The sequence below is a fragment of the Anopheles arabiensis genome, chromosome X, assembly GCF_016920715.1.
Source record: "Anopheles arabiensis isolate DONGOLA chromosome X, AaraD3, whole genome shotgun sequence".
In the NCBI taxonomy this organism is placed as follows: Eukaryota; Metazoa; Arthropoda; class Insecta; order Diptera; family Culicidae; genus Anopheles; species Anopheles arabiensis.
This window is the reverse complement of record NC_053519.1, coordinates 16,931,049-16,958,902: the sequence shown is the minus strand read 5'-3', so window position 1 is coordinate 16,958,902 and position 27,854 is coordinate 16,931,049. Positions and strand designations below refer to the sequence as shown.

Below are 27,854 nucleotides of genomic sequence, written 5' to 3'. Positions count from 1 at the left end.
GCATTTTGTTTTACTTCCATACACACCTAAGCATCCTTTTTTCCTTCCCTCGTGACTTTGTTTTTTGGCATTCGATAACGTTACTGCTGCTGCTGCTGCTACTAAGTACTACTAAGGTAATGTATAATTTTGATACGATAATTTTGCGATCCACACACCACCCCATGGTGTGCGAAAAACGATTCGACAAATTAAAACAAAAAAAAATGGTGGAACGATGGCGAAATAGTTACGCTTTAAGCAACCAAAAAAACAACTATATAACTGTTATGACCAGCATTCCGCGCGAGGATTGTTACTAGGACTTTTGGGATTTTTAGGGGTGGGAGGAGGGAGCGGGGGTTTGGCCTTTCCTCTCCTTCCCTTTCTTTTTTGTTTTTCTTTTCTAATCGTCTCTCTCTCTCTATTTTCGCTTTTTGTACCAGTTAATAAACACCGAAAGAGTGCAGTAAAACACCACCCAGGGGTGACCGAAGCTCGGTGCAATAAAGCAGAGACACAATCGTATAGATGGCGCTCACAGGCCTTAGTGTACGTCTTAGTTCTCTGCCAGCCCTTTCAGCCCCGTGAGTTTTCCAAGAAAAGAAGGAGAGAAAAAAACCAGGGCAACATCGGAAGAAAGACAAAATGATGTAATATGGGTGGCGTGTTTTTGTTTTTGTTTGTTTGTTATTTTTTGCTTCCTTTTATTCTATTCTTCCTTTCTGTTCGCGCTTTCGTTTGTTTGTTTTGTTTGCTACCGTTTTGTTTTCGTTTTTTCTACTTCTTCTTCTTCCTCTTCCTTATCATATTTTTCGTCTTCTTCTTTTTCTTCTTCTTCCTTTTCTGTTCGTTTGCTTCTGTCGTCTTCCCTGCTTTTCTGCTTTCCGTCCGCTTCCGCTTACCTATACTGACACACCAAACAAAGCTACTATAAACCGGTTAAATGCGTTCCTTTTCTGTTCTGGCGGGGGCATGTTTTCCGGCAGTTTCCCTCCCTCCTCCCAAACCACCCCCTCCCCCCCCCCCCTTCACCCTTTTTGCCACCTTTTTTCCTGTTCTGCTTTTCCCAAACCACACGCTCAGTAGTTGCAAAAGCGAAAAAAAAATAAAACAAAAAAGCAAAGCAACAGGCAAACGCCCAAAACCAAAAGCTCTCGGGTTTGTCGTTCCTGGGTAGCCGGCTGGCATCGGGCCGGATTGCTTCGGGGGAAGAAGTTCGCTTTTCGCACTCCCACACAACCTTGGCAAAAGATTCGATTCCATCGCGAGCGCGATTCATTTCTATCTCTCTTTTTTCTCTCTTTCTCTCGCTCTCGCTCTCTCTCTCTCTCTCTCTCTCTCTCTCTCTCTCTCTTTCTCTATCTCTTGCACCCAACCTATCGCTAGATCTACTAATTTGCCCGCCTTAAATCGCTTTGGTACGTGGAGTGGCGCAACACAGAACGCGACGCTCCACACGCCGCTCCATCCTTTCTCTCTCTCTCTTCCTTTGTTTTTTTTCCTATTTGCTTTTCGCGCAGACGGTCCTGTTCAATTGCCGTATCTGTGTGAGTGTGTGTGAGCATGTATGTATGTGTGTGTGTGCGTGTTTTTGTTTTGCAAAAATAAATACGTGTCCTTACATCGGTAGTGTACTAAGCGCTAGTTAGTACATCATGATTCCGTTAACCTACGTTTGCCTACATGTACAAGGTATATAAATGTATATATATTTATATAAAAAAGGTATATATGAATATATATCCATACAGACGTTGGGGGGGGGGATTATGGGAGGGACTTGCTGCTGTACGTGTGTTACTGTGGGGTTTTGTTGTTCTCTTCTGTTTGTATGTGGTATATCGTTTCAAAAAGGTCACTCATCGGCTTACCCTGTACCCCATGCCCATGCCGGACACACACACGCCACGAACACACGTAAAGCGTGTGCATGCATATGTGTGTGTGTGTGTGTGGGTGGGTTGCGGGTGCACGTTCACTACAAGATACGTTAAGGTATACGATTTTATATTAAAATTATTATGCGTGTTGCATTCCTTATCCTTACATGGTTAAAATGTAAAATGTGTGTGTGTTTGTGTTGAATGTGTATTATGTGAGAGTGTATGTATGTATGTATGTATGTGTGGGTTTTTTTCCTTTTTAAAGTACATATAAATAGATCCTTGCTCTCACTCTCCCATTCCTTCTCTCTCTCTCTCTTGCTCGCTCGCTCGCCCTAATACGATCTTCAAGGAAGCGCTGCACACGCTCCATACACTGTTGTGAGTGTGTATCTTTGTTTTCTTCTTCTTCTTCTTCTTCTTCTGAATCAAAAAAGGGTCCAATTATTAATAACGTACACTAAACCTTGCCCAACCTAGCAAAGAAAGCGTTCGGGTGTTACGTTTTTTGGCGGGCGTTACACGCGTAACGGGGCATTGCTAAAGCTGAATGCAAAAGCGCAATGGGAAATGATGGGGGATGGGGGGGGGATGAAAGTGCCGGAGCTTCTCGAAAAATAAGAATACAATACTCCGGCGCACAGAAACGCTACAAAATGGCGCCGATATGACGCCAGCCATCACGTGTCACGCGGGTGTCGCTCTGACATCGCTGAGACACAGGGACAGAGAGAGAGAGAGAGGCGGTGTGATGGAGCGAGAGCACAGGACGAGGGGGGGGGGTTGGAGAGGATGGTGGTAATTAAAAAAAAACAAACAGGTAAGTGTGGATGGTGCGGAGCCCCGCGAGCAACACACTTTAACATGGCACAGGGAAACCCACGGGCACTCCGCGTCGCTACTAAACGCCACTGCTGCTGCTGCTGCTACTACTTTCACTCGGCCAGCTGCACAACGCCAGCTCGAATTCAACTCTTGACGCTCGTCTGCTGTTGCTGCTGCTGCTGCTGCTGTTGCCGTTTCCGGTGGTGGCGGGCGGGCCTGCACTGGCAGCACTCGTCGGCGGGCTGCTGCTGCGATTGCTGCAGTGCACGCTGCTTCGCGTTCTGTCGGTTGCACATGGCGCGATTGCACCGCTTGCGGCTACAGTTAAGCTGCCCATCCTGTTGCGAGAAGAAAGAGAGGGGAAGAAAATGGTGCGTTTAGTGATCGTTCATCCTGTTGCGCTGCTCCGTTCGCTAGCGTGCTTACCTTGCACCGGCACTTGATGCACTTCTCCTCGCCGTGCGTCGCCAGTATCGGATGGTACTCCTGCCCGTTCTCGTAGATGTTCTCCTCGTACCGGCAGCCGCCGGCCGCCAGTATCGCCTGCGGCGACCGGAGCGTGCCGGCCGAGCCGCCCGCCTCATCGTACTGCACGTCCGGCCGTGCGCCGTGCGTCCGCTTCGACACCTTCGGTTCCTTCACCTGCGGGCACACCTTGCAGCACGCCTTCTTGTCCGGCCGGTAGGCGACCTTGTCGCTGCACGGCAGCGGCGGACACTGGGCCCGCGCACACTTCACCTGCAGCGTGAACAGCTCGCACGTGCAGATGGTGCAGGTTTCGTAGCCGCTCGGGTGCAGGTACGGGTGCCAGGTCGTGCCGGCCTCGTGGAACTCGTCGCCGAGGCTGCAGCCCCGCCCGTTGCTGCTGGCCGGGGCCGGCGGCGGTGCCGCCGCTGGAGGGGCCGGTGCGGCCGCCACTTTCGGAGCTGTAGCAAGGGGCAAAAACAAAAGAAGAGGAAAGTTAGAAAATGGCGGGGATGTAATAAAAAGCTCGCGGAGAGCGTGTCAACACTTACCGGCACAGGACGGGCAGCATTCGCCCTTCTTCTGCACGATGTCCTCCTTGCGGCAGCGCAGCGGGGGACACTTCATCTTCTCGCACTTGTACTGTTGGTGGTCGCAGGAGCACATGGTGCACGCCTCGACCGCGCTGCGCCACGTTTCGCCCTCGTCGTAGAACCGGCCGGAGTGGAAGCACTTCTCGTTGGCGGCCACCGTCGGCACGTCGTTCGCGGCGAACGGGTCCTGCTGCACCTCGTTGTCCAGCCCGCCGGTACAGTGGGGCGGGACGCGCGTCGGCGTGTGGAGGCGGGCCCGCAGCACCGGCTCGGCGGTGCCGTTCGAGCGCACCTCCAGATAGATGACGCTCGTCTCGAGCTTGGCGAGCTCGCGCGGCGGCAGCCCGAGCTGGAAGCCCTCGAGCTGGTTGCCGCTAAAGTCCTCCAGCAGGCGGCGGGCGACCGGCGCGTTCGGCGCCTCGAGCGGCAGCTCCTCCAGGTAGAGCTGCAGCGGATGGTAGGCGCCCGGGACACCGGCTAGCGAGAGGTCGTAGTGCAGGCTGCACTCGTTGTCGACCGCGAGCCAGGCGAGCCCGACCGCGTGCGCTAGCGGGGCGGGTGCGTCCGCACCGCGGCGCAGCAGCACCGGGGCAGCCGAGTCGCGCGCGTCCGCCACCTGGCGCGTCACGAACTTGCCGTGCAGCAGGGTGAGATTCTGTTCGTTCGCCACCTGGATCGCCAGCTCGCCCGCGTACAGCGGCTCGAGCACGCGCGGCCCCATGCGGTCGATCAGGCCGGACGCGTGCTCGCCGGTGAAGGCGCGCGTGAGCGTCTCGAGCTCGGGCCGGCGCTTCGCACTGTCGTCGAGCAGCGTGAGGACGGGGCTGGCCGCCGCCCCGTGGTGGTGGGGCAGCCGGTGCGTCTGCACGTGGTACACGAGCGCCCCGTCCCGGTTCTGGTACATCCAGGCGAGCCCGCTCGCGTCGCTGCGCGCGTCCGCCCCGTGCGAGGTGAGCAGCGTTTGGAAAACTTCGCAAGCGACCCGACCACGCACCGGACCCTGCAGCCGCAGCAGCTCGGGATGGCGGCGCGACTCGACCGTGAGCGTCAGCTTGCCGCGCGTCAGCAGCCGCAGATCGCTCACGGACACTGGGGAAGACACCTCGAGCACGTTGATGTCGTGGGCCGGCTTGCGGACGCGCTGCACGTCCTCCAGGATGAGCTGGCGCTTGTCGAGCGACTCGAGCCGCACGCTCAGCGGCACGTCGGCCACGTCGTCCAGCGCGAACAGCCCGTTCAGCACGATCGTCAGGTGGATGGAGGAGGTGACGCCGCTGCTGGTGGATACGATGGCGGTACCGCCCGCCCCGCCCATCATGTCGGACGTCGACGCCGCCGCTGCCGGTTCCAGCAGTGAGCTGAACAGTTCGTGCGCGAGGGCCGGATACTTGGCGATCGGGCCGGCAATCGCCAGCTCGGCCTGGTGCTTGCTGCCCCACAGCAGCACCACGCTGACGAGCTCGTCGCGCAGCAGCCGGCGGTATTCGCGCGGCACGCGCCTCCACACGCCGCACACCTTGCCGGTGCCGTTCTGGTACGCGCTCAGCCGGCCCTCGTCCGACGGCAGGGCGAGCGTGTGCTCCTCGAGGATGTTGCCGTTCGCGTGCACGAACTGGATCGAGCGGGGCCGGGCCGCCCGCTCCGACACGTAGAAGCTGTAGTAGAGGTTCTTCTTGTGGAAGGAGAACCGGCCGGTCGCGACCACGTTCTGCGGGTTCAGCGTCGAGTACATCGTGCCCATGTCGTCCTTCTTCAGCAGCGAGGAGGTGCGCCCGGTCAGCAGGGCCGCAAAGTCTAAAAAGAAGGGAGAGAGAGAGAGCGTTAGAACAACCAACCAACGAAAGAGAGAAAGGGAAAAAGTGGGGGAGAATACTTACGTTTGCTGCGCTCCTCTTCTTCCGGCATCGTCGCCTGGGGAAGATCTTGCACCACGTCAGGACCTAGAAGGGAGAGAGAGAGAAGGGGAAGAAAAGAAAAGAAAGCACATAAGTACACGTTTGCTGCATGATAAGATACTGTTGCCATGTGTGTGTGTGTGTGTGTGTGTGTGTGTGCAAAATACGAAGATAACGATCGATCGGCAAGGGTGATTTTTGAGGGTTGGACAGTGGGGAATGGTGCAGGGTTTGGTCTGTCGTTCTACAAACAGCAATGACCTGCGTTGAACCCTTGCCCTGTCAATGCCTGCTGGCAAAGCAATCAAAGAAGAAGAAGCAAAAAAAAGAGGAAGCAACTGCTTCTGTGCGAAAACTAGCGGCGCCGGGCCCTAAGCGACGAACCTCACTACCTTTTACTGCACCATCTCCCATTCCCCCCCCCCCTTCCATGGTCTTGTTATCTGCTTATTGGCGTTAAGGACGTAACACTTTTGCGTTTACACACCAGCCCCCCTCCCCCCCTTACCTTCCATCCCCTCTACCACCCCCCGCACCCCTCCCTGGTCAAGGTAGTGAAAGGCCCCGGGGCGCGCACAGGTTTCGGATACGCCAGGTCGCGCTTATCGCGCTTGTGTGGCGCGCTGACAACTTACAGTACTTAGCGTAACTATGCAACTAGCAGATTTTATTATTATTATTATTTTATTTTTTTTTGCAAATAGTTACAAATGGGAGCGACAGGTAAGGATGATGTTTTCAGTGCACTTAAAAATCAACATAAAAAGTCGGTTGAAAAAATGCCTATTTTTGTTCTTTTTTTGCTATGCTGTTATAAACACACACAGGCCGGTCTCGTAGTACAGTCGTCAACTCGTACGACTTAACAACATGCCCGTCATGGGTTCAATCCCCAAATAGATCGCGCCGCCATACGTAGGATTGACTATCCTGCTATGGGGGGAAATCAATTAGTCACTGAAAGCCAAACCCACAAGAGGTAAAGGCAGGCCTTGACCGACAACGGTTGTTGAGCCAAAGAAGAAGAAGAAGAAGTTATAAACACACACACACACATTCAAAATGCGAAAATCACTCTCGTTAATCGCTCCTTCAGCTTTCAAATAGGCCCAGCATCTAAACATTAACAGTGTTCCGCTTGACATGACCCAACCACCACTGTATTTGAATATAATATTTTGGTTATCAACCATTATCAAAAAAAACTTGAGTTAAGGATCACCATTACACCCACAATTTGCATGGGTTTTTTTCAAAAAAAATATAAATAAATAAATAAATTAAAAAAAAAGGTAACTATAACATTACGTTACGCACTGTAAGTGTGGTGGAAACGAACGAACACTATGGTTTGCTGTGAATCGTTGTGCCCTATGGTTTCTTTTTCTTTTCTAATTTCAAGATCACATCCCCCACAACCCGAGGGGGGGGGGGGGCAATAAACGGCCCCCGGAAACCCGTCCAACCCCAAAACGGAAGGCTCTCGAAGCGTCAGTCATGGTTTGTTTGATGTCAAGTTTTGCGTGCTAATTCCTTTCCGAGCGGCGCAATTTCTTCCCGATAGATACAGACCAGGTGTATGTATGTGTGTGTGCGTGCGAGTGTGTGTGTGTCTGCGTGTCAGATTACCCCCCTCCCCCCTTCCCGGTGTGTGTGTGTGTGTGTGTGTGTGTGTGTGTGTGTGAGTGCGGGCGGGGGTGGTCCGTGCAACACATACAGTGGTTGCGTCACAGACCCGAGGGGCTGCCGCCGTCGTCGCCGCTCCCCTTCCTTGTTTGTCTACCTGTCTGGGGGATATGCGGGGCGGGGCGCGGTCAAGCCGCGCCAAGACGACACGCTGGTGGTGGCACGGTTGTTTATTTGCACGATTTGCCTTTTGTTTGCCTGTGTGCGCCCCCGAGCTGTGTTTGCACGTCCACACGGTCTCCGGCGTCTTGTGCTGCTGCTGCTGCTGCTGCTACCCACCGCGAAAAGGGGATCACCGCGCTTGGTGTGCCCACCGTGTGTCCATTCACAAAATCCCTCCACAGAGCCAGCTTCTTCGTCCGAGAGCGTCGATCCGTCCCGAACGGGGGCTACAGCCAGCCAGCCACGACGACCGGGTGCCAGGGTTACGCAACTGTGCAAGAGCCTTGTTTTGTGCGCTCTAGAACGAGAAGCAGGCCTTAGTTGCGCCCCAACACAACGCTATCTTTGCATATCTCGGTAAGTGCGTAAATTCCGGCTGCGGGCAGGCGCACGCAGATTACGAGGAGGAGGGGCACACACACACACGCAAAAACGGCAAAGACGGCACCGATAAAACTCCAAAAACTGGCCACACTTTCTCCGGAATGACGACGCCGCCCCAAAAGCGGGCAACGGAACTGGCACAGATGTCGGCATTGTGTGTGAATCCACCCCAAAGGGGAGGTGTTGGAAGTGGCAGGTGGAGCAGGTGGAGGAGTAAGAGGAGACTCCAGCTGAACGCCAAAACAAGACGCCCCCCAAAAAAACGAAAAGACACGATCGAACGTTCGCATGGGGATCAATATGTAGTAGTAATGGGTCGTCGCCGTCGTCGTCGCAGCTGTGCAATGTGGAAAGAGTTGTTGACACACACACACACGCGCTTTGGTGTTGTTCGGTTCGAAGGAATCGATCAGGTGCTCTGGGTGGTTTCTTGGAAAAACTGCTCCAACCATATATGTGTTGGGAGGGGTGGTACTTTGCAAAGGGGCGGCAGGGAGCTCTGACGAGCGATTGGAGTGTGCGATAGGCGGCATAGGCCAGACTAGCGCGCGATTAGCGGAAGGAGCCATAACAACCCCCGATTCACCCTTCCTCTCCACAAGCTTGCTGAAGCCACGGCGCACTGCTATCAATAATAGTAACACTTCCACGGGCAAACAAAACCGCGGGCTGGCGGGCAGGCACGCACACGCACACACACGGCAACACACTGGGGGAGAAAATCGGTCGAGGTCAGACCCGCGCAAACCAGTGGCTCCGGGCGCCACACACTGGTATCTTTGGTCGGGGCCCCCCTTTGGGGTGTGCGTGTGTGTGGTGACTTGCATGGGGAAGGCAAACCACACACACACACACACAGACACACACACACACACACACACACACACACACACACACACACACACACACACACACACACACACACACACACCGGAGGCGCTTGTGCAAAACATGCCTCACACACATGGCTGGAAGAAGGAAGTGAACCTGACGTCTGGTGCGAAGATCTTCGTCTCTTGCAGTGAGGACTCCTCAGACGCTCTGACATATTAGGCTGCTAGCGAGTCGTCGCGGGCAGTAGTGTGGTAGCACAATGAGCGCTTATCTCCATTCCCGGAAGTGGTGTTGGCGTATATCCCAATGCATGCATGGCAAGATGACCCCTTTCTAACCCCTTCTAATAGTCCTTAAGATCCTCAGAATTCTGAGGACTCGCTGAGATGGCACCAGTCGCACAGAGTCGCCGCCGTCGTCACCGGGGGCGCCCTCCTGCAGAAAAGCTCAAGGCCAACACACACGTCGTTTGTGCGAACTTGTGTGTGTGTGTGTGTGAAGGAAGGAAGCAGTGGAAGTATGGTGATGAGCGATGCGGGGTGACGGGCGACGACACTAACGGCAGCAGCAGCAGCAGCACAGCAAGCAGATGCGATTTACCAAGGGGGTGTGATATCAGGTGTTGGGTAGCCGCCGGGCGGCGCCCTGACAAGGTGATAACGATTGCGGTCAACACGGTCCAGTGCACGTAGCGCCAGGCTACTGGACAATGAGAGGGGCGAGAGCGAGAGAGAGAGGGCAACAAAAAAAAAGCGAACGCTCTGTTCGCCACGCCTCGCCACCAGGTGGTGGTGTAGGTGTGGGTGTCGCCAGTAGCTCGTACAAAAAAAAAGAAAAAGAAAAAAAGCTGAACCGTTCCTTGCGACGGAGACGACGGAGCCTCACCAGATATAGAAGGTGTGGAGTACTACCACACCACACCACACGTAGCGAGCCAAAGTGCCAAAAGCCGTACCGTAGGCAAAGAGATCAACCAAGTGAGAGTAGACGGGGACGGGGTAGACAAAGATGGGGGAGGGGGGGGGGTAAGGGCAAAATAAACGCGCGTAAAATCTACTGCCGGGCGCACAATCGGGACGGAGACGGGGAGGGGGGCCGGCGGTATGAAATGAGCGCGAGCGCGCACCGTGATGGCGCCGTCGCGCTTCAAGAGACTACGTCATTCGGTCGTGGTGGCGATGGTTTGGCGAGTCTGCTGCTGCTGCCACCACTTTTTTGCCCTTGTTGCGGTGCGGTCACCCGGTCACTTCTTGTCCACCTCCCCCCTACCACCCCCCTCCCCATTAAGTCGTCCTTTTGCCTCCTGTCGCGAAGCATACTCGTTTGTTGTGATGTGTTTTTTTTTGCCTCTGTTACGTTCTTTCTCTGTCTGTCTATCTTCTCTAGAGGGGAGGGTTCGTTGTCTCCGCCACCTTCGCCGCGAGCCGAGCGATTGAACTCACTGTGAATGGTGGCTGAAGGGGTAACAACAACAACAACAACAAAACACTAAAACAAGCAACAAAACCACACACGCCAATGAACCGGCGCTAAATGGTTGGCTCCTGTGCCCCCCCCTCTGCTCATAAACACTAAAGCCTGTGAGGCACTGTGTGAAACGGTTTAACTGCTACCTCAGAACCTTTTCCTATAAGAAGGGGGCACAACAGTGAGGACTTAGCCTCTCGCAAAGCCTCCGCAAAGGGTGGTCTACGCTCCTCAAGACACACACACACACATACATACACAGACACACATACACAGAGAGACACACAGACATATAGAGTGGTACTTACTCTGAGCATCTCCCGGACAGGTCTTGCAGCATCTTCCCGGCAGCAGGATCGGATCGTCACAGGTCGGCTTCGGACATTCGTTCTTGATGTTGCGACATTGGACGCGGCCCACGACGCGACGCTTCTTCTGGAACTGGAAAGAGAGGTAGAAAGAGAGAGAGAGAGAGTGAGAGATGTAGCGAGAGAACGATCAGAGGTGTCTGCGCTGGTGTGAATGAATTTGCAAACTCCAAGCCCCCGCTTCTTTCGTTTTTTTGTTGCTGTTGGGTGGGTGTGTTAGGATGACTTCTCCCGAAGGCACCCAACCATGTGGCGGGGAAATAATTAATTCATTGAGGGGGAGGTATCAGGGATGGAGCACGGGGGAAAGGATGCTTTCGTGCAGCTTGGACGAGATAATCGATGACTTTGACGAGGCAATAAATCCTGCCGCGATCGTCTGGGCAGGAAAACAGGAAGAAGATGAATGGGGAAAAATGATCGCCCGAATGAATTTGAAATGAGCCGCACGGGTTTTGAATGTCTCCTGGGGGAGGGAGTGGTAGTGTTTGCCGGATTCCGGTTTTGACTGTACAAAACCAGCAACAACAAAAAAAACAAAAAAAACTGGGAGACTAGCCCAAACACATAATCCCACAACCGATAGCTTTCCCAGTTTGTGGTGCGACAGTGTCAGGTCTAAGTCTGTGTGGTCTTTCAGGTGGTGGGCCATGACGGCCCCTTACTTACCGGTACACATTCGCACATGATGCAGTACATGACGCCAAACGGGGGGCCCAAATCGGCGAACCAGGTCGTGTGCAGCTCGCGTATGGTCTTGCCAAACTGGCACTCTGTAACGAGAGAGAGAAAGGGATAGAGGAGCATACGTTAGATTGATTGAGCAAGACAGAAAACATTTGGATGCTGTCGGGGAAGTGGGGATGGCGAGCGAGCGAACGCCAAGAAGAGACCAAAAGGAAAGAAGTGGTACAACAGTGGCATCACAAAACTGAGAACCGGTAATGGTCTAGCCGCTAAAAGCAGGAGGTGGAGAAGGAGGAGAACCAGAGCGAGAGACAGGGTAGGAGGAACAGATTAGTTAACAACTGGCGCCACCAATTTGCGCGATCGATCTGCTTTTTTTGCTGCTGTTGCTGCTGCTGTCGGTAGGTCGTCGGACAGCGAAAGAGGTGGCGGAAGACCGCAATGGCCGTCTTTTGCCACCTTCCTTGCTGTTCACCGGCAATTCCTCGCCGGGTTGGAGCATTATCGCGCGCTGGAAGGAAGTTTGGAGCAGAACCGCTAAATTCAAGTTATCCGCGGATTTTTCGTGTTTTTTTTTTTTTGTTGTTTTCCTCATTCAAGGCGCGAACACGAACGTATCCGTTGCTTAGTTGTCAAGGGTCTGGCGTTTGCTCTACACCCCCACCCCTCCCCACCCTTCCCCCAAGATCACAAATGACAGATGGTGTCGAGGTGCCGAAGCAGCGCCCCCGGGCAGGTTCGGTGACTTCCCGGAGGCCCCAACGCTCTTCAGCGCGTTTGGATTTGGTGCTGGAGCACTGTATCGATCGGTCGATCGATTTCACATTCATCACCAGTGAAGTGGAACGGTGGGGGGAGGCGTTGGGGGGGGGGAAGGGTTGATTATTGGGGGCGGTTTTTGCTGTTGCCGAGAGCTAATTTATGGTCCCATTCATCTTCGTCGCTCGGGTTTCCGATCCGGTTCGAAGCCGAAAAACAGAAGGAAAAAAACATCAACCACACACACACACACACACACACACACACACACACACACACACACACACACACACACACACACACACACACAGAGTGCATTATGTAAGGGTTGGACAGGCGCAGGCATGGGTTTTTGTGGGATAAAAATACCTGTGTGTGTGTGTGTGTTTGCTGGCCGGTATACACAGGAACAAAAAAAACACTATTTTGTCGCACATGGTCGAGGAAGATCTTACCAAAAAGGAAGCAAATCCCAACAACAACAACAACAACAACAAAGAAAATCCACAACAACCATGATGTAATGGGAGTGGGGGGGGGGAAAGGGTGACGACGACGACGACTCCTCCACGGGGAGGTAGGCAGCCGAGGGCAGGAGGGTTGGTCCCGAGTGGCGGGAAAAACGCGAGCGAAGATCAAGGTCAAACGCTCTGTGTGTGTGTTGTTGTTGGTTGTGGTTTTTTTGTTTTTATTTTGTTGCGTTTCGGTTTTGACGTGTTGTTACCTACCCCGGGGCGGGCGTTAAAACTACGCAAAAACCACCCTTCTTCCCGCCTGTGACACACACGCACACATTTAGTTGAGCGATATTAAGTGTGTGTGTGTATGTGTGTGTGACGAGACGAACGCGTTTTTAGTATGCACGGGAGGGCGCGCGAGCTCGCTTACAGTACGCTCCATTCTGCGCAACCAATGGGCCGTGGCCGCCCTCTACCGGATGTGATTTTGTGCCACCCCCCCTCCCCCCCGTCGCCCCTCACCACCACACAAACATGGTGTGTGTCAAGTGAATGTCACAAATCTGATTTTGAGCAACAAAAAAAAGCACATCTCCAAATGGCGCATTTAGACGCGTCTCTGCCTCTGTGTGTGTCTGTGTGCGTGTGTGTGTGTGTGTGTGTGCTTGGAATGGAAAATTCCTGCTGATGAGCGCCCGCTACCTCCCAAACTCCCAAACCCAACGAAGAGGACACGCGTGTGTGTGACGGGTATATATCACCCCCTCCCCCTCCCCCCTCCAAAAACGCCCTGTTTGCTCGTTTGCCTCTTAAATAGTAATAATAATATCTTGATCGACATCAACCCCCGTCCAGTCCCATCACCACGCCCCCTCCCTCCCCTCCCCCCCATTAAAGAAGCGCGCGCTCGGAAAAGCTCCCATAAAAGATTGCGAAACGCGCTCACAACAAATCATACGCCAATGATGCGCACAAAAATAGAAAATGATCTTCGGGCGTTTTCCTCCCCCCAAACGGAAAGCACACACACACACACAGTGGAAATAGGGGGTGGGTGGGCGGATGGAAAAATGAGATCGCACACGCGCGCGCGCGCTGCCCGGAAAGGGGTTCCTTCTGCTCTCGCGCGTGCCCCTTAGCAGCACCTCTTGCGCGCCTCGGAAACGCATCTGTTGCCGCGCTCAAGCCCCTTCCTTCGCTTAATTATGTGGTTGTGAAAAGTGGGATGAAATGTTTTTTTGTGTTTTTTTTTTGGAAAGAGGAGGATTTTGCTTTCCGATTCCCATTCCCCCATTCCCCAGCCAACCGCCGCAAGACGAGGAAAGAGACGGCCCGTTTGGGGAGGGGGGGAGGAGATTGAGATTCCGCCAGGGGGGGGAGTAGTCTCGCGCGCTCGTCAATTAAAGGCAATCATATGCATTAGCAACCAATTCAACCTCCAATAAAAACGGAATCTTGCACACGCTCTCTCTCTCTCTCTCCTGCTTTTTTCTCCCCCGTCCTCTTAGAGATGAACGGTGCACAAAAGAAGCAAGAAGCAATAAAAAAAACCCTAATAACTCCTCACAGACACACACACACACATGGGGTCGATCACGGGCCATCACGCGGACCATCTGGTGGACCAAATGGCTCCATCGAGTCTCAAGTAATCGCCTCCACATGTTGGCGGCACTCTGCCCGCGCCACCCAACCCCATTTTTCTTCAGCCCCTCACCCCACACACACACACACACGCGGTGATGATGATCATCATCACATCTCCACCCGCCACCTATCGATCATTACAACACAGCGACGACTCCAGACGGGGGCCTCAGAAGGCAGGCAGGGACTCGCCGGACCGTTTGCGCCTCCGCCTACGCGATTAATAAATAAATAAAGAAATATGAAGCACACACACACACACGCGCGCGCCCCCGCGTACGGTGTGCCGAGGAGGAAGAAAGGAGGTTAATTTTCTCCCCCTCTCCCCCCCCACCTCACCCTTCCCGTTCCCGTTGCTTTCCTGCGGTGAAGATGTACACACTTTACACCTTTTCCTCTTCTGTGTGCTTCTTTTCCACTCTTGCTGCCTTCCTTTCCGCGGTGCACACGTCTCCTTTTCCCATTCCTTTTGCACGCTCCTTTTTCTTTTCCCCGTGGAAGGGGAGGGGGGGGGGGCGTGCGGGGTGGTTGTTTACTAGATCTGGAATGTTTGACGTTTTTATTTTTGCCTTTTTGCGCGCGCCCAGCGATTCTCTGGAGGTACTTTTTTTTACACTTTTTTGTAGCCGTTTTGTTTGAATTTTATTTTCCTCACTGGTTGTGTGCTCTGTCGCTCTCTTTCTCTCTCTCTTTTTATTTGTTGTTTGACATTTTCTTTCCTTGCTTTTGCCTTGTTTACTCCTTAATTTTGCAAAAACAAAAACAAAACAACAACTTTAACACTGTTCTTGTCCGTTCTTTGCATGTATGTGTGTGTTTTTAATGTATATTTTTCGTTCGTTTCGCTTCGAAAAAGTTTGAAGTGTTTTATGTTGCTTCTTCTCCCTCCCTCCCACGCATACACACACACCGAGCCCATCATCTTTCGACCGTGCAGAAATTGAAATTTATTGCCCGCGTTATGCGCATTTCGGTTGGGGCGCAAACAAACGAAAAAAAACGCACCCCCGCATACCCTCCCGGTTGCGTAGGAGACGCAAGAGAGCTCGCACGCCGTGAAGGTGGACACAAGATCAATTGGAGGGGTGAAACGGCGAGAGAGCACACACACACACACACACACACACACACACACACACACACACACACACACACACACACACACACACACACATACCTACATACATATACACCCCGAATGCATGATTGATTCTTCCCCAATTAAGGATGTGGGATGGAGCGGGTTTTGCGTGCGGCGATCCAAACAAAGGGTCATCACCGGGGGCCCACCTACAGGCCCACCAAAAAGAAAAAAAAAAACCGTACTCTGGACAAGCGACTAATTCGGGTACTTTTCATTTTGTTGCAGGAACAACAACAAAAAATGACTTCTGATTGCCTCTTCCACTCACAAACAACGAGAGAGAGACAGCGAGAGGGACAAACGAACACGAATTAAAACAGACAACAATGCGCTTTTGGTGCGCGCGCGCATCAGCGGTGTGGGACGGGCCCACGCGACGCACCCCACTCATCGTTTCCAAACAATCAACCCCGAAAGTAGCAAAACGCCAACTAAAACCTGATCGGATGATATCATCATTAAATTAAACTTAAACGGGCAAAACGGGCCCCCGCGTCGTCTTGTTGCGACAAAACGGTCACTCAACAGTGGCCCCTGTGTGGGGCAGTGGTAGCACTTCGCACATTCGAGTTGGTCCTCATTGTAGAGGAGGAGGAGGAGGAGGAGGAGGAGGAGGAGGAGGAGGAGGAGGAGGAGGAGGAGGAGGAGGAGGAGGAGGAGGAGGAGGAGGAGGAGGAGGAGGAGGAGGAGGAGGAGGAGGAGGAGGAGGAAAGAGGGAGAGATGTTTTGGGATATTCGGGAGTTCACCTGTGTGAAGTTGAGATCAGAATTCAATGTCAATGTTGTTCAAAGATAGAGCTCAATTTCTTCTTGGAGAGAGCCTTGGGATATTCGGGATATTCGGAAGTTCCCGAACAGCGCGAAGTTGAGTTGTGTTTGATCAGAATTCAATCTAAATGTTGTTCAAACACCAAGTTCAATCTCTTTTTGGAGAGCCTTGGGATATTCAGAAGTTCCCGAACAGCGTGAAGTTGAGGTATGGTTGATCAGAATTCAATCTCAATATTGTTAAAACATAAGGTTCAATCTCTTATTGAAAAGCCTTTGGATATTCGGGAGTTCTCCCGATTGATCAGAATCAAAATCTCAATGTTGTTCAAAGATAGGGTTAAATCTCTTGTTGGAAAGCCTTGAGATGTTCGGCAGGAGTTCGGATCTCAACATCAAGCTCCAGAAGAACGTGTTTCAACCTCAGACATCGAAGATGGCCGATGGTATTGCATTATCGATGATGACTGAGTCCCGAGACGTCAGTCTCCAACACCAGCGGAGCTCCAATGTCTTGCCGGAGACGACGGGTAGTGAACAACACCATCGTTGGTGGCGTAGGTAACGTGTTGGCGGCCCAGAAAGACTTTAACCCAGGGAGAGTGTCAGCACACTCGGCGCTGCTGTGGCGCGCTGTGGACAAGATAGATGAGGTCAGTCCTTTCAAGAGGCCTATTAATTAAAGCGGAGGTACGTGTGTGTGTGTGTGTGGGCGAATCAGAGCACAACGACTGCAGCTGGCGTGCCGTATTTTATTCACACGCGAACGAGCGCGCGCTCGCGCACACGCAGGATCCTCTTCCAACGTTCAGCGGCGGTTGGTCGTTGACGAACTATTGCACCTTTCTCTGAGGAGAGTGGTGGTGGCAGGAGAGCAACCGCAACACCGGGGGGCCCTCGCGGGGGTTGCTGGTTGCGAAACCGGAAGAGGTACCCGTTTGAAGTACGCCGGTACGTGGCAGAGTGGCAGAGTAATTTACGACCTGTTCAAACAAACTGACACTCGATAGGGTCACACAATATTTGGGTGTTTCGAGGCGGCGGGCAGATGCGCGACTGACTGACGAGAAGTGAAAAAAAATATAAAATCGGGCAATAAAACTCTTCCATCTCTCCAAGTGCATGCGGGGTTGGGGTGGAGAGCACCACGAAACCAAACCCCGCTGGAAGTTGAAAACCTGAAAGAGGTCGTTGACAGAGTGCCGATAAACATAGCCGTGCTCGGGAGGTGGGGTTGCAAGACGATTCGATAGCACTCGCGGCGAAAGGAAAGAGCCAAAGAAAGGGAGCGAAGCCGGGGCGCACGGGAGATCCGCGGCCCGTCTGTTTACATTTCCCGGCCCGGCGTTTGGACTGGTTTCCCCGAAGAATGCGAGCGAGCGAGCGAGCGCGCGCGCGCACACTCCGAACACGATGTTCGATTACAGAGACCCGCTCCTCCAGGTTCTTTTCCCAGGTGGTCTCCCCGCCCATCGGATCGATCGTTTCGCCCAGACGCACTGTCTGCATTTGGGAGCAAAGGGGGTACAAACAGAAACGGAGAGAAGTAGAAGAAGACACAGAAAAGTACTCTGGACTGGTCGTCAGGCACAACCACCCAGGAGACCCCTGGGCGCGACATCACATCAGCAGGTGGCGCGAGGAAACTGGTGGGACGACTGTTGAGGTGAGGGCCGGTAGTGTTGATAGGATGTGCCGACACCGCTTCCCGACAGCTCGGGGGATCTGACCAGACCGAGCGGCGGCACTCCTCTAGCCCCGGTGAAAGTGGAGTACCTTCGAACCTTCGGGATCTAAGAACGGCAGAGAACATTTCGACGAGTCTGTTTGGGCAGTCACTCTGGACCTCCTCCTATCGATGGGAAGAGCTCTGCAATGTAAAGATATACCCAATAATATTGCTTGGTAGGGCGAGTGTTCCAGCCGGCTTTACAACCCAAGAAGTTGTGGGGACGTGGAAAAGCAACAGCACGCAGATAACGCAAAGCGTTTGAAGCTGGAGTTTTGGAGACGCCACCGGGATCGAACAAGTAGGCACTGATCGTGCAAATATGCGTGTGAAAACCGTCCCCCCTCCTATGCGTGACAAGTTGAAGATCCCCGTTTGATGGAGCACTGTCAGAGACGGTGTCGTAGTAATGACGGTTTCATGTTCCACTACCGCTTGGAGCATCGGCAAACCGGACACGGAAGATCGATTAACGCGAAGAGGAAGAATGCCTCCGCTGTGCTGTTGTGCAGTGTCCCCGCCACACATTCCAACCGTTTCGGAGAGGAAGTTTGAGGCCGTGGGAACGCGATGCACCACAGAACCACTCGCCGTACACCTCGGGGAAGTGAGACAACAAAAATGCGACAAATCTTCTGGTCTGCCGTGGTCTGCCGCTTGGTCAGATCAGATCAGCCAACCGAACCCAAGAAGCGGTTGTGCTGCCGCACCATGTGTGCATATGCGTATCTGTGCTCTCCTGCACCAATACCACCGTGTCTCTCTCTCTCTCGGTGTTTGTCAACGCCGTTTGAAATGGATTTTGCAAAAATAGCAAACGGTATGCGCGGTTTGAACTTTAAATTGCGCGAAGTCAATTCATGTCGCGCGCCACCGTTGTCGCCGACGACTACCCTGCCTGCCCGCCACATCTCCTACACCACCGCCAGACCTCTTCTTCTAAGAGACTAGAGCTGTGGACCCGCGCGCGTGTGTGTGTATGAAATCGTATGCAGTGCGCACACAGACACGCACGCACAGAGGCCTTTTTAGTAGCCGCTCGAAGTACGTGCTGCGTTGTGTAGTAGCAGCCAACGCACGCATGCAACGCACACGCAGGCAAGGCCGGTTTACTTCCATCCCCCTTTGCGGCGTGTGCGTGAGGAATGTTGCATGCCCCTCCCCTGACCCTGTTGTCTCCTGATCTGAGTGCTGATCGACTCTAATGGGGGGAGAATGCTGAGCAACTACAGCTCTTATTCCCCAATCGCACGTCTCTGCGATCACTGAGGGCGATATCTCGATCTCGATCGCGAACCACTGTGTCACATACACACACACACACATGCCATGGTGGTGTGTCGTGAGGCTGTATAAAAATGGCTACCGCACGGACGACGCCAAAACCGACGCCTTCGAATTGAGGAGCCTTTCGACCAGTTCCAGAGATATTTCGCAGCTCCGCTTAGGTGTACCAGGAGCATTCGCTACGCAGCAGACACACACACAGACAACTATAAAGAAGGAAACAGATGAAAAAAGACACACTAAAGTCGGTAGCGAATGTCGACTAGAGTAGTGGCCGTGCGCCCGTCAAGACGGCGGTGACTTCACTAAAAATAGTCTACGATAGAGCATGACCGATGAATGGTTGAATGGTCTTTGCAGCGCCATCTTTGCATGGTGTAGGTATGTCTGAGTGTGTGTGTGTATGTTTGTTTTTTTTTTTGTCTGAGTACAGGGAGCTCCCCTACAAATCGTAACACCACGGCCCCTGACTCCTCCTGACCTGAGCGCATCGTGCCGCAGACGTGCGCCTGTGGTCTGCACGATTAATTGGACGGGTATCTTCTTTTCCGTTGTTGTTGTTTGTGTGTGAACAATTTTCACCACTTCACTTTGTTGAGCGGGTGGCCTCAGGGAGCGAGGGCGGCTCATTCTGATATGTCTGGGACGGTGTGTTGTGTTTTGAAGTATGCGAACGAAGAACAAAAAAAACCTCCAACGGGCGCGCGGTTGTGTGTGTTTTGATTGTGCCCCTTATTTTCGACCCTCCCTCCCACCCCCCACCACTCCCCTTCTTTAAAAGTGGGAAATCTTTTTACCTCCCCTCCTGCTACGTGGAAATGCCGTCTCTGTGTGCACATTCTTGTGGCGTGCGCTCACAGGAACGACGACGGCAATCCTTGTTTTGCAAAATCCCGTGCAAATCTTCCCGACCCGCCTCTTTCCGGGACTGTTTCGAACGTCACATACGCTCTCAGAGTTCAATGAACTGCTGGCAAGTACGTTTACATTTGCTAAACAAAAAACGACTTCCTCCCCGCAAACCTACGCGCAAAATCAAAATGGTAACCTACGCGCTGTGATGAGGTCTCCCTCGTTTCTAGTTGTCCGACTTCTTGCGTCCGCTAACCCAACATGGCGAAACAGTGAGTCAGATGTGAAGTGCGAGTGGCTCCCAATTTCCTTTCCCAATTCCAAAACCCTGGAATTCCGGGAGAGGAAGATGTGATGCGAACATCCAGATGACACAGATGTCTGAGGTCCTCGCGCCAAAGCCCAAATGTGGACTTGTGCTGTGGATGTCTTAGTTTGGAAGGTTGGTTGTTGGTGAAAAAAAAACTTGGGTTGTTCCGCCTATCGCCAACCAGCCAACGGTCCGCCATCCAATTAATTACCGTCATCCAGGTCAACGCAAACGCGCTAACTGTCAACCTACGCAATGGGCACACGACGAGACGTGCGGGCCAATTCCAATTTCACCCATTTGTAATGCATTTTTAACGCATGTGTGTGTGTGTGTGTGTGTGTGTGTGTGTGTGTGTGTGTGGGGGGGGGGGCACGGTTCGAGGAGTAAAGTTCCGTTAGTGAGGCATTCAATTACTCCAATAGCACACGCAGCCAACACCAAAGCAAACCGTGCATGCTGAAAACTATGCATTTTTGTTTTTCGAGGTTATAACTGGTCACTTTGTGGCAGGACCCAGGCGACTAGGTGTAGCCAACAATGCAATTAGCTCAGCTCAAAAAGCCAGAAACACACAGACTCGCCAAAAAGGGTTTGTTGTGAGAAGGGGGAAAGCGGTGTAATTCAATCGTTGCATCTCTTCCCCGCCAAGGTGTTCGAGCTCCCCCGGCCGGCTGAGCCAGTTTTTGGGGCTCGCAAGGTGGGATGGTGAGCGGCCCCAGTGTACAATTTCTAAGCTCTCTTACTCGTCATCTCCCCCCTGTGTGTGTGCCCGTCCCTCGTGCAGCAAATGCAAATGAGTAAAGCGGCACACAACAAGGTACGCAAAAATATTTGCGCAGCCCGGTTTTCCGAGGCGCGTGTTCCGTTACGTTTCCGGTTACACGGTGCAGAGCGCTTTCCAGGCTTGAGAGGTTGAATGCCCCCCCGAGAGAGAGAGAGAGATAAAGACAGAGCGATAGGAGTCAGCAGCTATTTACGGACGCGGACTGATGATGAGGTACAGAAATTGGCCCAGAATGCCAACAGGCTTACGAGGTGGTCGTAAGCCTAGGCTCACAAGAAGGCTCATACACGCCGGGAGTTCCAAAGAATCTACGTTCCAGCGCCGGGAACGTGGGTCAAACAAAGTGGAAGCAAGAAAACGCTGGACACTTCCGAGGAATGGTCTCGCAACTCGTCGGAGAGCGAAAGACTTCAAACTTCCGAACAGTGTTTGAGAATGTCAGGATCCTAATGTACACCCCGATGTTCAGCCGTTGTGAGGGAGCATGGTGGTCTCATAGGTTGCGACATCAACATCTGGGATGTTACACAGCCGGTCACGTCCAACACTTTCAGAATGAATTTACCGCTCATAGCTCAATGTATCGTTTCCTTTCCTGCTTATTGGTAGCCTCTCAGGTAGCACCGGGGACACCGCTGCAGCAGGTAAAGCGCGCCTGGGATCTGAGAACACGTCCCAACAACCCAACAAAAACCAAAAAAAAAAGATAAACCATAAAGCAACCGTAAAGCAAACTACGGTTTACAAGGGCGGGCGACCAAACGTGTCAAATAGAGGAGGGAGCATTGACGCAGCGGGTAGCTTTACACAGACAATAGCTGCAGGACTGCAAGACAAATTGGCTCGCACACTGGAATGTCCCTTCCGAACCTGGACCGCCCGTTCCGGGGATGGGAGGTGAAGAAAGCAACAAAAAAATTGGTCGGAAAAGACAAAGAATGTGCGACGCGGGAAAGAGGGTGTCCGATTGTACATTCCCCCCTGGGGCGGAAATCACGGAAGCGTCACTTCCGATTCACACCAACACAGACACACACACACACACACACACACAGTCATCTGGACACACCTGGTGTTGGAAGAACTTCAGGACGATCTACACATCACATCTTCGGCACGCAGAGCACTTGCTTTCTATCTCTCTCTAGCTCTTTCGGAAAAGAGCACGCATTCTTCAGCATTTCAATATATTTATACACGCTCAAAAATCTTGCTTTCGGGAAGGTTTTTGTTTTTCCTCTTCCTCCTCCCAAAAGTCAAAAAAGCTGCCGATGCGGCCAAATCCGCCAACGACGCAACCAGCACACCCCGAGCCAAACCGAAACCGAAGTTGGACAGTTGTCGGGACACAAAAATAATTGAAAAAACATCATCATCACACATCGGCGGAAGCGAACGCGTTCGGTTCTTGTTGCGTTAACGTGTGTGGTCACGGCTTGCTCTGGTTTGCAAAAGACCAACCAACAACAGCAAAAAGACACCTGCCTTTGAGTGAAGCTAGAAGAAATTATGAAATATTTTACCCCCGCGCGCGTGTGCGCGCTGCCCCGACGGGATGATTTTTTTCTTCTTTGCTCTGCGGCATGGGGGAAATGTCCCCCGCTCTGCTCTTCTTTTCACATCACGACGGGTCAAGAGAGCATTATTTACGGGCAGGGCATGGATTGAGGGCTTTGAGTTTAAAAGTCAAATTAACAAAAACACACACACACACATGTTTTTTTTCCAGGGGTTTTTTTTTGAGCTAAACAAACTCCAGGTGTTTTCAGACATTCGCAATTCTGCGCCCGACGGAAAGCGATAAGCCAATTCTGAGCACGGTTCTGGCCGGCAGATGCACGCTAGAAATTCGTCTGCGAAGATGCACTGGCTAGGTGCCCCCCCCGCTCTCCTTAGAACACGCGCCAGCCAGCGCTCACGTGAGGTTCCCCGCCGTACGCGCGAGCCCTGCTAAAGCCCTGCCTAAAAGGAGGTGTGGCCCGTGCGGTTTTGCAAGCAGCAGTTGTAAGTTGTCTTTTTTTGGTTTTGCAGCCTCCCTTCCCCTCTGCAAAAGGGCGCGCCCTAGAGCGCGATTGCAAATACACGGGCGGGCGCAAAACACACCAACTAACAACAACAACGAAAAAAGGGCGAAAATAGATATCTCGTGATCAGCAACTGACGTCCGCTGCTTGGCCTGCCCCATGGGGCTGCCGGGTGTCTCTCCCCACAACAAGCCCCCTACATAGCTCCTTCCCTTTCCCTGCACGTCACAAACCTGACACGACCATGCTCACGCTCGGTCTCGTTCGCAGAGCTCGAAACTTCCGTAAAGCGTGAGGGTTTTTATTTGTTTTGTTTGTATTGTTTGCTGTTCGCGTTTCGTCACCGAATTGTAGAATTCGGGCAAGACACCTTAATAAAAATGTTAAAGGGGGCGGCTTAATACTACCGATTTTGTGCTAGTGCCTACACGCTAAAAGGACACCTACCTGCGGGCCGGTTGCGGCGCGCTCCCTCGTCCTCGATCAGCAGCGGGTGGCGGCGGGCCGCTACCGGTCGGGCGGCGAACCCGACCAGCACCAGCACCGAAAGCCACAGGAGACAAAGTGTCGCGATAAATTTAGCCATCGCAGGCTGCGCAGGTTGTGACTGGCTGGCTGGCAATTTGTGTGTATGGGGTTGGGTGCTGAGGTTGGTTGGAGCGTCCTTCCCGCGCGTACGAGCGCTACCGCGCGCGCTCTCTCTCTGCGCTCTGGTTGGATTGAGGATTGGCTGGTTCCTTTCGGCACTACTGCACTCTAGCACAAACAAACACTTGCACTACTGCACAGGGCTTTTGTTTCACTATTTGATTGATTGATGTTTAACAAAACTGTTTTTTTTCTGCAGGTTTTGTTGCTTTACTTTCACCGTTTTTTTTTTTGTTACAAATCACACACTTTTGTATTTTTTTTTTGGTTTTCCTCACGGCGAGGGTTCCTCGCTTGCGGTTTTTATTTCTTTTCCTTGTTTGAAAGCAAAAACAAACGGGCCGGTGGTTTCTCAAAACACTGCACCTACACTAACAATTCGTGACGTTTTTGCACACTCACTCACACACTTCGGGGCGTTTTTTGATGCACTTTCTTGCTTTTTTTCGCTCTTTTTTGTGTTGCACTGCACGGTTTTTGTTTTGGCTGGGTTAATGTTGCGACCGGCCGGTCGGCCGACGTATTATCCCTTTTTGGGCGGCACTTTTGCACCAGCGCAGGGTGTTCTGTTGCTGCAGCGACCACCGGGTGCGGAGGGAAGAGAACATTAGAGCAAATTAGAAACAAACAAAAAAAAAAACACACACACAGCAGAAAAACTGTTTGTGCTTCTGGGATTGGTTTTCCTTTCTTTTCCCGACTCCGAACAGTGTGTGATTGCTCGGCTATGTATGTGCGCACTGGGCAGCTTCTCACGAGCGACTGAACCGTCCTGCCGCTGCGAAGCCCTCAGCACGGGTCACCTGCGCACATACACACACACACGCGCGCGCGCGCGCCTATACATGCGCACGCACCCATACAACCCGAGACACGCGCGCGCGCCGGCACCCAGAAGGACCTGCCCGTGTTAGGGTAGACGAGAGCCGAGAGAGCGCACACACACGCACGCACACACATACACACACACACACACCTCTACCTTTCGTCCTACCCTTCTCACTCTCTCACGCTCTCTCCCACAAAGGGGGTTTTTGCGCCGCTACTGCAGCCAATTTATATACCCGCGAAGGGGGCGCGCCAGGACTCGCGCCGAGCGGGATTTCCCGGAGAAGAAAAACCCAAAACTCTGTTTTCAGCTCTGCGTGTGTGTGTGTGTGTGTGTGCGTTATTTGCACCCCGTAAATCAATCCTGTTTGGTTTGTGCGCCCCCACACTGCTCACCTTCCTGCGCTTTTGCTGCTGCTGCTGGCTCACTCGGCGGCGGCGGCGGCGGTCGGCGGCTTGCGTTTCCGGCGCTTGCGGGTGCTGCGCTGCTTCGGGCGCGTCCACCGGTACGCTGGCCGGCGGCCGACGGCACTGCTGCACTGGCTGCTCCTGCCGACGCTGCTGCCCGGTGCGGTCCCACCGTGCGTTGCTTCCGTTCGTTCGATCGTCCGTCTAGTAGCGGCACCGGCTGCTGCTGCTGCTGCTGCTGCCCGGCGGCTGCTTACATTTTCCTGCGCTTCGCGGCCAAACACTGGGGGGGGACACGGTAAAGGAAAAGGAGTACGTTAGGATGAATTGCAACGAATTTGAATCAAAATATAAAAAAAAAACAAAAAAGAATTTAAATTTAAAATACTTATTTTAAAATACTTATAAGAAAAAAAAACCCCAAACGCAACTCCTATTTGGAAACCCAATTTTCTTTTTCTTCTCTCTCTCTCTCTCTCTCTCTCTCTCTCTCCCTCTCTCTCTTTCTCTCTACACTAGAAGGGTACAGGGGTAGGGTAGGGGGGGAGGCAAAATCACAATTTTTTCTTCTTCTTCGTCTTCTTTTTGGCGGGTTTTTGAGCGTGTGACCGTTGTTGTTGTTGATGGTAGAGCGTAATTATTCTGCTGCTGCTGCTGCTGCTGCTGTTGCTGCTAGCGGCGTTGCGGTTGTTTGTTGGCGGCAAACATGACCTGCACCAAGGCGTCCTGGCACCATATCACTTCATCCCGCCCCCCTTCCCCCCTGCCTTTGGGTGCGCGATTGAGGTTGATGAGATGCGCCGACGGGCTTGCAGCGCTGCGCCGTTGACTCGTCGTCGTCGTCGTTGGCAGGATCGTGCGACACAAACACACACAGACACACAGGCGAGCGCATGAAACACGATACCATCCGGGCTCGAGAGGGGGGGGGGGAACTCCCCCCTTTTTCACACGTACATCACTCCATCGCCTCTGCTCCTCCTCACCACCCAGGCACACAAATACTACTGTACACACACACACACTGTCTCGGTCGGTCACACGGATGGTGGGCTGGGTGAAACGGTGCAGCGCAGGATGGATCACCTTTTTTTTTTTTGCAACCCATTTCAACCCCCCTCCCCCATTGCCACCCCTCCCCTTACCACTTTACGATGACTTGTGATGTCTTTATTAATTTTTCAATTTATTTCCTCCTCCTTCCCCTCACCACACACTGCTCACACTCACGAGTTTGCGTTCTCTCCCTCTCTCTCTCTCTCTCTCTCTCTGTTTCTCTCTTTGCCAAAAAAAAAATGCGAAATTTCGCGCAGCCACCAAAAAGGAGAGAAGAGCGCAGGCAGGGGATGCTCTTTTGCGCGATCGCTGCTGCTGCTGTGCAGCGCCCGCTGTCTCAAATGTCACACTGCACACACACACACACACAGCTACAAGAAAGAAGAAGAAAAAAGATGCACACAAACAAACCAAACAACAACCTTTCAAAAAACGGTCGCGCGGGTGCTCCACCGCCAACTGAGTGTAAAGGGCGGACCAATAGACGGCCCCAAAAAGGCAACGCTTCCAACGGTCTAGCAACACTGCCTGCGCGCCCGGGTTGCACGAAACACTGCTGCTGCTTGCTTGCTTTGCTTTGCTTAAACTTCTACTGGCCCTGGCTGGCTGCACGCTCACGTTCTGACTCTACCGAGCAACCGCGCGTTTGTGCGATCCGCTCGATGGGAAATCGAACCTTTTTGGCTGCTCCACCGGTTGCGAGCGCTCGAGCGCTCCCTCATTCGCACTCTCTCTCTCTCTCTTTTTTTAGGTCGCACTCGGCTCATTCTCGCGCGCTCTCGCGCACCACGCTCGTTCGCTGTGCTGCGTGCTCGTGCTCGCTCGCACCGCACTCTTGCGCCGGTGTCGGTTGCGTTACTTGCGAGGTGCATCGGAGAGCCGTGTGTGCGCTCGGTCGCTCGGTCGCTCTCTCTCTCTCTCTCTCTTTCGCGCGCGCACAGACTCCCTTTTGCAGCAGCTTTACTCCCTTTTTCTTTCTGTTTTTGTTGTTGTTGCTTTTTTCGCCCTTCGTGCAACGGGGCAGGCTGGCGTTTTTTTTATTATTCACTTTTCATTTTGTTTTGCGCCACACACTTGCGCGACGACTTATGGGCCGCGCGCGCGCTCTCTCCCTCTCTGTCTTTTGCTGTTTCGCTCTTCGCTCGGGTGATATTCTCTCGCCCTCGCGTGCATCTCGCGTTGCCTTTTTTGTTGTTGTTGTTGTTGTTGGACTTGATGGTGGTGGGTGCAAAATGCAACTCCCCCTCCCCCTCCCAAAACCCCAACCCTCTTCCGGCAAACGGGCAAACGCCGTAGTCACTTGAGCCGGACTCGCCGCGACAGAGCAAGAGAGAGAGAGAATGAAGGAAAAAAAAAGAAACGGATGGGATGCAAATATGAAGAGCAGATTGAGCGGGGCCCTCGGCATACGCATTTTGAGGGGACAAGGAGGGGTTAAATTTTAGTGCATCCCGATCTCTCTGAGCCGGTTTACCCGCCCGGCGTCTGGGCCTAGCTGGGTGGGTGGTGGGAGGCGGAAGGGTTGAGTAATTATCGCACAATAATTCGCGGGGACACTGATGCGCTCCCGCGAGAGTTTGTTCACGCACGATGCCGAGGGGAGGGGGGGTAGGCGTTTGGTTTTTGTGTGTTATTGGGTTTCTTTCCCTCCCCCCTCCCCCCCATCGAAGCAGCAGGCGGTGATAGAAAAAAGTTGTGCAAGAAAGTGCTAATCACGCTTTAATGCGTGCGAAGCAGCTTCGGCTGCGCGGACGGGTTCAAAACGGAACCAACGGTTTTTTTTTGCATTTCTTTTTTTTTCTGGCCGTTCGGCGCCTTTTCTGACAGGTGACGTTCGTGCTGGTGCGTGCGTGTGAATCGCTCAACTACGCCGCCGCTCCTGCTGAACGCACTCCAGAATGTGCAGCTGATTAAGCGC

General features: G+C 53.0%; 1 protein-coding gene across 1 annotated transcript; it reads right to left on the bottom strand.

Moving 5' to 3' along the window:
- Positions 1-26,596, bottom strand: LOC120905511 (dorsal-ventral patterning protein Sog). The gene is made up of 9 exons (XM_040316357.1): positions 26,359-26,596; positions 24,869-25,163; positions 23,444-24,216; positions 11,214-11,317; positions 10,485-10,617; positions 5,626-5,688; positions 3,707-5,542; positions 3,117-3,616; positions 1-3,028 (listed from the first exon to the last, which is right to left on the bottom strand). Exons 3-9 carry the CDS (start codon positions 23,580-23,582, stop codon positions 2,834-2,836), a joined length of 2,970 nt encoding a protein of 989 aa, XP_040172291.1. The 5' UTR covers positions 23,583-24,216; positions 24,869-25,163; positions 26,359-26,596; the 3' UTR covers positions 1-2,833.
- Between the last annotated feature and the right edge of the window lie 1,258 nt (positions 26,597-27,854).

Excerpts from the sequence above, each read along its gene's own strand:
- LOC120905511 (XM_040316357.1), bottom strand. The coding sequence starts at position 23,582 with ATGGCTAAATTTATCGCGACACTTTGTCTCCTGTGGCTTTCGGTGCTG. Across the intron at positions 11,318-23,443 it reads GCGCCGCAACCGGCCCGCAG|AGTGCCAGTTTGGCAAGACC; the intron begins GTAGGTGTCCTT and ends CTCTCGTTACAG. Across the intron at positions 5,543-5,625 it reads AGAAGAGGAGCGCAGCAAAC|ACTTTGCGGCCCTGCTGACC; the intron begins GTAAGTATTCTC and ends CCTTCTTTTTAG.